The following is a 12,421-nucleotide window of genomic DNA, read 5'->3' on the forward strand; positions in this document are numbered from 1 at the left end:
TTACTAATCTCACACGTGAAGCATGAATTGTTGGTAATGAAAGAACTGGGTCGAGATTGAATCTCAACAAATAGAAAGGGAAAATACTGGATTCACATTATGAATAGACCTGAAAGTAAGCAAATGTCCATCTACAGTTCCTGGCAGTACCGCTTCTCGGAGTCGAATCAAATAACAGGCCGTCATCTGGCAGTTATCACGCAGAGCGTACTCCCACCACGCTTTGCAAATTCTAACAAATCTGAACACTTAGCATTGTTGGGGATTTCCATCATCGAATTGTGGAGACTTCAAAGAATTCCCACAATTTGAAGCCACTGCTGCTGTTCTCTGTTGCACTCACTCCCTCTTGTGGTTAAAAAGCAATATGACATCACGCTGATGCACATGATTATTAATAAAACCCTCACACCTGCAGAAATACACAAGCTGATGGTTTAAAGAAAGAGGCTACAAGCTGGCATTCGCTCAAAGTTTATTAAATACACAATGGAAAATAAAACTCTACAGTTCATTTGAGCATGTGCATGTCTGCAAAGAAGCCGATGCGGTGGGACGACACAAGCACAGGTTGTATGTTTCCCGCGAGATGATGATGATGATGGTGGCCCTGAACAGGGTAGCATGCCTGGGAAACAGCATGGCCACTGACTTTTGTACAAAATTAGGAAATCTGTTACAGCTTCAGATGCTACTGTTTTCATACCAAAACTAAGAAGCACTGTTGTACTGACATTGGTCAATGAAAAGAAAGCCGCCTGCTAACATTGTTTACAGCATGAGACAGCGAGATTACACACTTCCTTAAATATTATCTCCTATTCACAGCCTTACCTCGTATTGATTCTGTTCCTGTTTGATTAAATTCCACATAAACGTATGGAATACACACAGTATTCATACTATATATTTTATTAGTATCCTGAGTTTTAGTGCCCTGTGGTCTAAATACTGTTTCCAAACACATGTTTTCCCTCCAAAAAAACTTAGCTATGGACATCTTGACAAAAACAACTACCAAAATATCACCAAGGCCTTAACCCACATAAAAAACGATTTGGTATCAGGTATCAATGATCGGCTTCTTGTTAAACTCTGGTGCCAACTCTCTGAAAAACATTCTTAAATTACTTTGTTTTCATCCATGTTCTTGAATCACAGCAAGACTTTTTATTCCCTTTTTCCCTATTAGTTAATTACACAGTGTGGCTGTGGATTATTATCTCCCTATATTGAGTGCTGACGAGGGAAAATACCAGCACCAGCAATCTCGGTGAAAAGCTGCCTAGCAAAATATAGACAATTTATATTTACTTTCTCCCCATCCACAATTGGCCAAGCTCATGGATGAAATGGTTACCTGTGAACCATTTCATTTGTATAACTATGTAACTGATCCATTGCTTGAATCCAGTTTATTATTGCTGTTGAGAATATACACTTCATAAAAAGCAGCTCTAAATTTGTGACAGCACAAGCAGGAGAACACAAGGAATTAAACAGCTGGCTCAAAATCCTCTGAAGACGGTCAGCATAATGCATCTCGTCTCTCAGTAAATTGTTGTTGTTGTTTTTTTTTAAAAAAAAAAGAATGAAGCCTTTCTTTAGAGGCTCCTTTTCAGACATTTGACAGGTTTGGCCAGCTGTGATCACAGTGGTCACCACTCCGCCTAATTACTGACAAACAAAGGGGTACAGCACTAAAGAAATACCTCTTTCTCGACACTTTAATACTCTGACTTGTGGTGAATGGCGTAGTGACAATATTAAAAAGTTTACGGCACTTTTATGTCCTACATCTTCCCCGCCTCAGTTCAGAGACAGTGTTATGCTTCACCAGTGCTTCCATAATCCTTAGCTGTGCTTCTGAGAGTAAGGGTGATGTTAGTGGACCCAAATCTCCGCGAGGATGTTCTTAAGAGAGAAATGGATTCTGTATTAGAGGATAAAACGGTGACTTAAGTTGTTCTGTGAGTGATTAAGTATTCATCATGCTTATTGGACATTGTTTTCCTGCACTTCACCAGTTCTACTGCCATATGTCACATTGTAGGACATCACACCGTGGCTGATGCGGCAAGTTTCAAACACATTTTGCTTTTAGAGTGAACTTCCAGTTCCTGGATAGATCCACATCCCTGGCAACATTAATTTTTCTTCCAAAGGGAACAGCTGTCTCTCTCCGTTCTCCTGCACCATGCTGTGCTTCCATTTTCGTTGTATCCAAAGCGAGGGTAGCAGAGGCCAGCGCTAACCTCTTGTGGTTGCTTGATATTCTGCTGGGAACACGCCTTCCCAAAGTGCTCTTTCCATCAAACAGTCACGGATCATAAGTCTGCAAGAGATGAATCCTCAACCTACCTGTGGACACAAAAAAAACATTTACCATCATAAAAAGGTAGAGCTTGATTTTTAAATTTGACTTTATAACAGATATACTGGCTATTAAAGTGTGCTGAACATATGGTGCTTACTTATTGACTATTACAATCTGGTGTTTGGAGAACTACACAATCTTTGCCTCTGTACACCACCACAGTGGATTTTAACAATCAAACAATCATGTGCAGACTTTCAGCTTTAAGTCAGGGATTGCACAAAAGTATTTAACAGTTTAGAAACTACAGCTGTTTTTATGCAGTCCTCCGTGTTCAGAGCTTCGATAGTAACTGGATTTTAAATTTTAAATGAAAGAACTGCTTGGATAAATATCTTTTGTCTAGAAGTCTTGAACCCATGGAAATCATCACCAAATGAACACTTGAAGAACTACTTTTCAGCCTATGTAAATGGGTGACTATGTATAAGAAGAGGCTGTAATTCCTAAAAAGTTAATGCAAAAGAAAAACTGACAGTCTGTACTTCAATCACAGTGTCCTGGTGTATGGAATCAAAATTGCAAAACTATGACTGTCTAAATACTTAAACGTTTGACTGCACTTGTGCCATTTGCTTACTTTTTGCCTGATGTGCCTCTCTGAACAAAAAGCTTAAGAAGCATCCACTTTGAGGCATTTTCCCAACAAACTGCTGACCTGGGAGCACCAGCCTGACCTCTTGATCCCAGCAACATCATTATCAAAATCTGATTATTCCGTTTTTTCCTTCCAGGACCGCCTTGTCACTCCAGATATCCCTCAAACACATCCAGCTCCGTGTCCGTGTCATAGGGAACAGAGGCCGGGTCGGACAGCACCCCGAGGTCCACCAGTGCCTGGTCCATATCCTCAGGCAGGAATACTATCCCCACATTCAGGACGATGTACTCCATCAGGAAGGCATAATAGAGGATCAGGACGTTGACAAAGAACAGGCCCAAATAAAACATATATGGGAGTTCGTCCAGGAGCGATTCCACCGAATCTAGCTGGGCATAAATTTGGTGTGTCATAGAAAATAAAGAAAGCCACGGATAGGGGTTCTTGTGTATGTGTGTGTGTGTGTGTGTGTGTGTGTGGCCTGAAGTTGTTGCTGTCAGCGTTAGAAGTCTGTGTGGGTAGCTGGGATTGGGGCATCCATTTCGGCCCGTCCTGGCCTGCAACGACGATTCAGAGGAAGCCCTCAATGTAGTAGCTTATCTGTACGGTCCAGAAGAAAACGACAGGAAATCATGCGGGCTAAACAACATAAAGTCCATAGCTAATTATAACCAGAGGAACACATTCAAATATCACAGCCAGTTAGCTCGACGCATTCTTGGCATTGACTCCGTGAGTTTGTTGAATTCACGCCATGCCAGCTGGTGGCTAGAGCTAAAAAATAAAATAAAATAAAAAAGTAGCATAGGAGTCGGTCTAAAAAATGCAAGAAAACTACTGCGGACTTGTTGTTTACACACCCGGACAGAAAGAGACGAACTATTCACAAAACACACGTCGAATTATTTATAGTTTATAATGTCCCGTCTTAACATTTCTGCCAACCGCATCAAAACAGTCCCAACCAGCAACCAACCAAAGCGTCGGCATTTGATTGGCCTTAGAGCTGTCAATCACCAAAACAGTTATGGTCGCGTGCTTTAACCATCATTGATAGCATGGGAAGTCATTGGTTGTAGTTTTTTCTCAGTTCTACTGTAAACCCTCTCGTAGGGAAAAGAACTACAACTCCCTTTGCCCACGCTATTACGTAATGACCCCGCAGTGGCTACCATCACCGCCTATCACCCCCTGTTTGCTAAGCAGCTAGCCGAACGGGAAAGTGGGTGTAATGGATAGATACGAACACTAACACTAGCAAAACAAGGCGCCCGGCAAAATTGCAGTCCCATTAAAACCGCAACCATGTTTGGCCGGTCACGGAGCTGGGTTGGAGGACAGGGGAAAGCGAAAAATATCCACTCCCTGGACCATTTGAAGTGAGTAGTTAGCATGAAATAAGCTAATGTTAGCCTAAGTGGTCGCTGGTTGAAAACGACAGTCGTTTTTTACCAGCGTTATATTTAGCAGTAGTGAATGTGTGTAAATGCATTTATTCAATCAAATTGTAATAAAGCAAGGATTACTGGATTTTTTTTATTATGTTTTGCGAGGTAAGTAAAATCTGATGTAGTCCTAGCAGACAAAAACCGAATTGACACTATAAATTAAGACGATAAATTAAGTGTTTAAATTAAATTTTAATCTGAATATCATTAATACACGAAGAACTGTATTTACCAATTTTGTAAAGCTTGCATGGAGGCTGAATTAAAAGAGCTCATGCTGGAAAACACTGGCTTTTACCAGAGTACGAAAACATGCATTCGTTTAACCCCAACAGGTGCATGACATTGAGGGGTGATTTCGATCAACCTGAATCAGGACATAAAATCCCGAGCCAGGGCTCTAGTGAGGCTAAATGAGGGAAACCTCTTGTGTGCACAAGTTTCTAGGTTAGTGGTTATTACACTGCACCAGCCCAGTAACAGCGCTACTGCATCTATCAATATTCCTTTGAAACGTTATTAGGTTTATCTAGCAGCTTTCTGCAATGTCACGCGATCAGTGCAGTCTTTGTCCTGCTAGGTTTAGATACAGATATGTGAATGTTAATGACTTCAGTCAAATTTAAACAAATGGCTTTTGTCACCTCCTCTTTCACATTTTCACCTTATTTCTGTAACTCTATCAGGTATATGTACCACGTCTTGACAAAAAACACAACAGTAACAGATCACAACAGGAACCTTCTGGTGGAGACCATCCGCTCGATCACAGAGATCCTCATCTGGGGGGACCAGAATGACAGCTCTGTGTTTGAGTAAGTCCCAGTTCAAGTCTTAGTGTGCGATTCATCACTTTTAAATACAGATATGAAGGTGGTACTCTAATGTGGGAGTTAAAGTGACATCTTACTCTGCTATCAAAGTGATGATTTTAAACATTATCCAGTTTCTATGATGCAAAGTACTGAGGTGTTTACTTCTCTAAAATGAGAACCTAATATTAAACAAAGAATTAGTCTGAGATCATTTTTTTTAAAGGTGAAGTTTGCGGTCTGTAAGTGCAGAAAGTCAGTATATCGCTGCACATAAATTATGATGGTCTAACAGTGTTGAAATATTCTGGAAAGTAAAGTGAGAGTCAGCTGAGATGCATTTGGGTGTAGTGAGTAGAACAACTGCGATAAGAATAAGAATTACAGTACTGTGCAAAAGTCTTTAGCCAACACTCAGAGGTTGTTCAAGTGCACAGTGCTGTAAATTAAGAATACTGTATGAAAATGATAAATAAACACCTAACCATAATATTAGTAAGCAGGGTAATGTCTCTCTCTCTTTTTTTTTTTTAAAGACATTGTCCATTTTATGATGGTTGTATGTTATTCAGTCAACTTGAATTAAAATTTTTTTTCCTGCTTGTGTCTTATGTCTGTGACCAGTTTCTTCCTGGAGAAGAACATGTTTGCCTTCTTCTTGAACATCCTCCGTCAGAAGTCTGGACGTTACGTGTGTGTCCAGCTCCTCCAGACCCTCAATATACTTTTTGAAAACATTAGCCATGAGACTTCCCTATGTAAGTAGTATTACATCATTTCACTCTCTGACTAATGCTGCTAATAGACTGACATTAGTTTATGTTAGGTAACTATTAATAGAACTGTTAACTCAGGGAAAAATAAAGAAGTCTAAGGGGGTCATTTCCACTTTTCTCTTTTACTCTTTTCCTGTTTTTTGCAACTGCTTACCTTGTAAAAACTGTAAAAGCAGTAAAAAGCACTGACGGTATAAAGTCTGTGAAAACTTTCTTTCATGTGACTATGTTTCTAGCTATTTAGTTTGTGTTGTTAGCTAACAAATCCACAGTTTATCCATACATTAATGTAACTATATGTACTTTAAATGTGTACAGTTAATAATTAAACCGCTAACCATTTCTAATAATATACAACTTTGTATTCACATTTTTAGCAAGCTGTTGTTTTTCACTTAGTTGTTTATCCGTTGTTTTCTGCTAACAATTTAACAGATTTTTATACCATTAATTAAATACTTGAAATTAACATAATCACAGCTAGCTTCTTGAACCCTTTATTCTCTTTTCAACCGTATAAACTTTAATCGTGTTTCCATTTTTTTTACCTTATGTTTTCTAGTACTACAGTTTATGTTCAGTTGTTAACAAACCAAGTCTCTACTTTGTACTTTAACTCTCTGTCTGTTAAGCAGTAAGTGGTTCTTCATTGTTTGGCTAACTGCACTGAAATGGGATAATCCACCTGTTAGCTGCAATATTCAGGTTTATAAAGCACTTTGTAAATGAGCTATGTGTGAAGGAGAATCTGTTTTTCTCAGGTGACAGGTGGTTTACTGGACCAGCAAGCTGGAGTCAAAAACCCAAGTCAATGAGGCCTGTTTTATACAATAAAATAGTCTCTCTTTTCCCAAGCACACCTAAACAGTTTACAACATAACAGGTTACCACATGGTCAAACATAACAAAGTTTCTTACTAACGCAGGAAAAATAGGTTGATGTATGCAATGGACAAAAAAAAACTATATTATTTTATTTCATAAAATAGTGCTGATTGCACTTGGCGAACATCTGATTTGCGAGTTGATCACGCGGCTCAGTGCATTCTGTATAAGAGCTTGTCGAGCTGGTGATTGAAACAGACTGTCCTTCACGCTGGTTTCAAGTGCTTTGCAAACCCGAATATTACAGCTAATACATGGCAGTGAGGGGCAGTACAACAGTGATCCCCTTAGACTGATTTTTAAGTTTTAGTCTCCTTATATTCCACTGAGTTATCGGTTCTAACGGTGGTTAGGTAACATAAGCTAATGTAAGTCTGTAACTGGCACAAGATGGCACTAAACAAGTTCTAAAAACTTTAACTTTCAGCACTTATTTCTTAAATCCAACTTCACGGACAGTTTTAAATCTGTTACTGGGGAACCAAAATCTTAGTAGATTATATACTGTCCATTTCACAATGGGTTGTTATAAACATAAACTAAAGTTGGTATTTCAGCAAGGTGTTGCAGTCACCACAAGAGCTTTACCTCACCTTTGCTCCAATAACAGTGAAAGAAAACCTAAGGTAGTGAAATGAATCAGTCCACCTTCAGCTTTTAACACTGTCATTTTCTGTAAATGCTGAGCTATTAGATAAATTGCATGACAATCTGGAGGCTTAATAAAAGCCATCTCTTCTCTGTACCCTAAACGTGTCGCCTCCTTTCTCATTACAGATTATCTCTTATCAAACAACCACGTCAACTCCATTATTGTCCACAAGTTTGACTTCTCGGATGAGGAGATCATGGCTTATTATATCTCCTTCCTTAAGACCCTGTCACTCAAACTTAACAACCACACCGTGCACTTCTTCTATAATGAGGTAAGGCTACGGGGGGGAGAAGGGATGGTGTGAGAGAGGAAAAAGACAGGCTAACAAAACATGAAGAACCTTCTGCTCAGTGTCTGCATATCTTTATGAGAGATACGAGGGAGGGAAGGAAGTGGTGAAACATAAGACACTAAGGATGGAAGCAGTGTGCAATGAAGCAAATTTGTAATATCAGCCAACTGTCTGAAACTGCAAATGATAAAACTGGAATTTTTTTTACCCCTCAGTAAGTAATTTTAAGGAATACATATAATACTTTATCTAATTTACTACACACATGCACTTATTTTAATATGCAATTATATACAAATAGTGCTTGGGGGACAGTTGTGCAAACTTCAGTTCACCTCCTTATTGTTAACTTTGTCATTACATTTTGCCACTTTTCAAACTCTCTTAGCAACCCACTGACAAATCAACTCAAAAGGAATTGTAGTACTGACTTCCTGTTGCCCTGCTGTAGGCATACTTTTCATTGTGTGAACTCTGTTCAGTGAGGGGCAGAGAGTAGCATGCAGCTGCACCAGCAGGCCGAGCAGGCTGTTTCCACATGTGCAGTGTTGTTTTTGTGGTTTAATGAGGAAGCTGTAGACTGCACAGGAAAAAATAAGGCATCTGAGTGGTTATTTTGTGTGTGTATATAATCACAATTACTGCACAACACTTGAACTTGTGGCTGTGTTGATTTTGTTATAAATTCACAATCCTTAGAAATGAAATGCCTTCAATTAAACAAATAAAAACACTTAAAGTAAGTTTCAGTCTGGAACCGTATTTGTCACATGCATTTTCTGCCAGTAAAGCTTATCAGTGTGCTTATCCCAACAGGCAGATTAGCAGCAGAACATAGAAACAGAGCTTCTGCAAATCAGCAGCACATTTTCTCTGTCAAAATACTGGCTTCCTGTGTAGAAGCATTGATTTAAGAGATACTGCACACAGCAAATAACTGAATTTTTAGAACGTGGCACGGACACATTATTTCTTGGGCTTGTTTCTAAATCTATTTTTCTATATGATACATATTGTGTGTTTGTGTGTCATTTGTTTGCAAATGAGGTTTTAGATTGTTGCCAAGAACTCTGACCACACTATTCATTTGTGATGTTGCTAACCTCTGATGTTTCAGTGATATCTGTCGTCTTTCCCTTGGCCTCTTTGTGCTGGGGAAAGTTATTGGTGTACTGTTGATGGTAGCGTTACCCCTGAAGCCAAAACCAGACCTGTTGTGTAGATCTGAGAACATTTATGTCTTATTAAGTTAACTATTACATTTTTGTTTTAATTTGTGTGTTAACAAATATCTAGTGTTAATAACCAACTTGACACATTGTTGGTCTAAAGTCAAATATATTTTTTTATTCTAAAAATAATTAAAACCTTTTTTAAGCAGTTTATATTATTATATGTTATATAAATATTTTAAATTAATCTATTAGTTTGATTATCATTATTATTCATATTTTGGAGTCTTAGCTATAGTTTATTCTCCTGCAGATGGTGCCGTTTGATAACTGCTCAGCTTTCCTCCTTCTCAGAACTACACAAGTCACATTTTTAAAACTATTGCAAAAAGTCGGTTTGGGTTTGGTGTCAGGCTTAGAACTCCTCATTTGCTGTGATTCTGGGTGACTGTTTAAATGCTTGACTCGCAGCTATGACTGCCTGGAGGTCACAGCAACTGAGGAATGGTCGGGTGGACAATCGGGCACTGGCACAGAGAGAGATAACAGTAGTATCCAGAGTTATCAGGTTGTTGTGCAGAATTGCTAAATGGAGCGTGCTGGTATGTTGAGACGTGTTGAGCTTCTAAAATCTTATTATGGTTAGAAGAAGAAGTCCCTGCTGTTAAGCTCATTATGCTCAGAATTAAGTACATTGGTTTGTTCAAATTTCTTGTTGGAACTGGTATGCCAATACTAGAATTTTATAGTTAAAAGATGAAAACTTGAAAAGTTAATGGCAAAACAAACAACACTGCACAAGATTATTATGAGTTATTATGAGTCTAGCAGTACGTGAGGTGGTCCAGGGGGATATACTACGAGGGACGTTTGACACAGCTGGGCTTTCTTTAGCTTAGCTGGCTTGATTGGTATCACAACGGTGGTTATAAGGTCTCTGTTAAGTTGGGTTCTCTAGTCAAGGCTCTGTGCACGCTCATATAAAAAGGAGCATTCCACAGGTCATGTGACCCTTTCTTCACACGCGAGTGCCACCTCTTCCAATCAGACATCGTCAAAGTAAAGAAAAATAAAAACCTTTCAACGGTGTTGCAAAAGGCCAAGAAATTAATGCTGAAGAAAATCATTAATCTGAAGAGCACACATAGCAATAAAATAACAGTTTAATTTTAATTGTATCACTGAGTGCACTCTCTGCTGTGCTGTTTATTTGTAAGTTGACAGCTGCACATTAGAGCTTTGAAACTTTAAGCTATAATAGTATCCAGTTTAAACGTTACTGTCAGACTGCTTAATAAAGGAGACATAGAAATCGCTTTAGATTGTCAGCGCGTAAAAGTCAAATCCATTAGAATTTGAATGTGTGTACTGTGTTCTAGTAGCTCCAATTCCAGCTGTTACTAAGCAGCAGATTAGAATCAAGGATACTAAGATTTAAAAAATATTTTCCGAACCACCAAATTTATGCAAATTGGTTTTAGTGATTTTCAGCTTAACAGTTTGCATATATGAAACTGCAGCAGACAATCTATAAAAAAGAGTGGTTCTTCCAGCCAGTTTAAAACGAAACTCTACAGTGATTTAGCCAGTGGGAAAGAGAGCCACTTGCATGATACAGAAAGCTCTTGATTTTAGAATCAACATAGCTCACTAACTTACTAATCTAGCTTTGTAGTGGACCCCTCTGAATCTCACAAAACAGTGTTTTGTATTTTTTTTTAAGTATTTTCTCATTAAAACAACAGTAATGTTATAAGATTACTGCTCCTGTTAAGTTTTAACCTTCAAAATTCAGCACTCTTGTCTCCTTTAGCAGCCTTCTATCTCTCTCTGTGGTCATTTGCATCCTGAACAAAATGGTGCAGTGCCTTGTCTTGCTCACCAGCGCCCACTCTCTGTCTCCCACACACAGCACACTAATGACTTTGCCCTGTACACCGAGGCCATTAAGTTTTTCAACCACCCTGAAAGCATGGTCCGCATCGCAGTCCGAACCATCACACTCAACGTCTACAAAGGTGAGTGCCGTGAATACGCACGTGCACACGCTGCTTACATCCACACACTCTCACGGGATGCTGGGACCGCCTTTCTCTGTTCTTCCCTCTTCTTGCTGCTGCTTCTGGTGCATGAGCATGACTGACAGGTAACACTGTAACAAATACACACTAAAAAGCAGTCTGGCAAATTTTCTTTCTTTTAATGTTTTGTTGCTTATTTAGGGTCAACATGCAACCCCAGTTGCAAATAATTGGGGACAATGACTAAAATTTTGGTAACACTGAAAGCATTGATTTGCAGATCTCATAAACCAATAATTATATTCTAACGCTAATGGCAGCAACATGTTTCAAAATGTGGGGCATTTGTATCATATCTGTTCAAATTTGGATTCTTCTTTGCGTGATAGAACTTTAACCCACGTTTTTGGATGGCACTGTGAACTGTGCTCACACACAGTGACTTTTGGAAGCATTCCTGAGGCCAGAATTATGCCTGTTTTTAATAGAGCACCGACTGAGAGCCCGGAGATCACGGGCATCGAATTCAGAGTTTTGGCCTTGGCGCTCACACACAAAGATTTCTCCAGATTTTCTGAATCTTCTGATATTAAGTGCTGTAGATCAGCGGTCCCCAACCTTTTTTGCGCCACGGACCGGTTTATGCCCGACAATATTTTCACAGACCGGTCTTTAAGGTGTCGCGGATAAATACAACAAAATAAAACTAGTACCGGTACTGAAAAAAATAAGATTTATTCATAACACACGTGAAAAGACCCAGGAAAACCGAGTTAACGATAAAAACGATAACAAAACAACGCTGAAAACCGATAAAAACCCTGAAAACCATAAATTTCTCACCTAAGCCTCAACTCTCGCGGCCCGGTACCAAACGACTCACGGACCGGTACCGGTCCGAGGCCTGGGGGTTGAGGACCACTGCTGTAGATGGTGAAATATTTAAAGACTAATGTTCCATTGAGGAACATTGAAATTGTTCAAAAATTTATTAACAAGGGTTTTTTTTATTTTGTTTTGCTTTTTTCTTGTGCACATTATTGCATCTGCACATTTTTAATTCTAAACTGTTGCTGATTAACCTAATTAGTTGCAAAATGTTCTTCCAACTGTTTCTTTGTAGCACCAATTACTCTACCAGCTTCTTACCTCCCCCCTCTTCAAACGTTTTTGATATCAGTTCCTGCCATCAAATTAAACATTATTCAGTGCTTTTCATGAGAGTTAAACTTTTCGGTTTTAGTGTTCGGGTTGAATCTGTCTACTGTGAATAAAATAAGATTGGATTTATAAGATTTGCAAATCACTGCATTCTGTTTTTATTTACGTTTTGTACATCATCCAAACTTTTTTGTAAATGTGGATGCACATCAAGGTCTGGG

At 38.9% G+C, this 12,421-nt stretch overlaps 1 protein-coding gene and 1 non-coding gene across 4 annotated transcripts in view; one reads left to right on the plus strand and one right to left on the minus strand.

Moving 5' to 3' along the window:
• Positions 1–458: 458 nt before the first annotated feature.
• On the minus strand, positions 459–4,093 carry LOC113021061 (Dexi homolog (mouse)). The gene is made up of 2 exons (XR_013908868.1): positions 2,958–4,093; positions 459–2,361 (listed from the first exon to the last, which is right to left on the minus strand). It is a non-coding gene; the product is annotated as a Dexi homolog (mouse) (transcript).
• Positions 4,094–4,140: 47 nt separating this feature from the next.
• clec16a (C-type lectin domain containing 16A) overlaps positions 4,141–12,421 on the plus strand; it is a 53,553-nt gene continuing 45,272 nt past the window's right edge. For all 3 annotated transcript variants that reach the window (XM_026165479.2, XM_080300958.1, XM_080300957.1), the window contains exons 1-5: positions 4,141–4,357; positions 5,113–5,241; positions 5,863–5,996; positions 7,677–7,825; positions 10,931–11,036. In XM_026165479.2, coding sequence (XP_026021264.1) covers positions 4,284–4,357; positions 5,113–5,241; positions 5,863–5,996; positions 7,677–7,825; positions 10,931–11,036 — 592 coding nt within the window. In that variant the 5' untranslated portion in view covers positions 4,141–4,283. The remainder of the gene's footprint in view (positions 4,358–5,112; positions 5,242–5,862; positions 5,997–7,676; positions 7,826–10,930; positions 11,037–12,421) is intronic.

Source organism: Astatotilapia calliptera, chromosome 4, assembly GCF_964374335.1.
Source record: "Astatotilapia calliptera chromosome 4, fAstCal68.1, whole genome shotgun sequence".
NCBI classification, from domain to species: Eukaryota; Metazoa; Chordata; class Actinopteri; order Cichliformes; family Cichlidae; genus Astatotilapia; species Astatotilapia calliptera.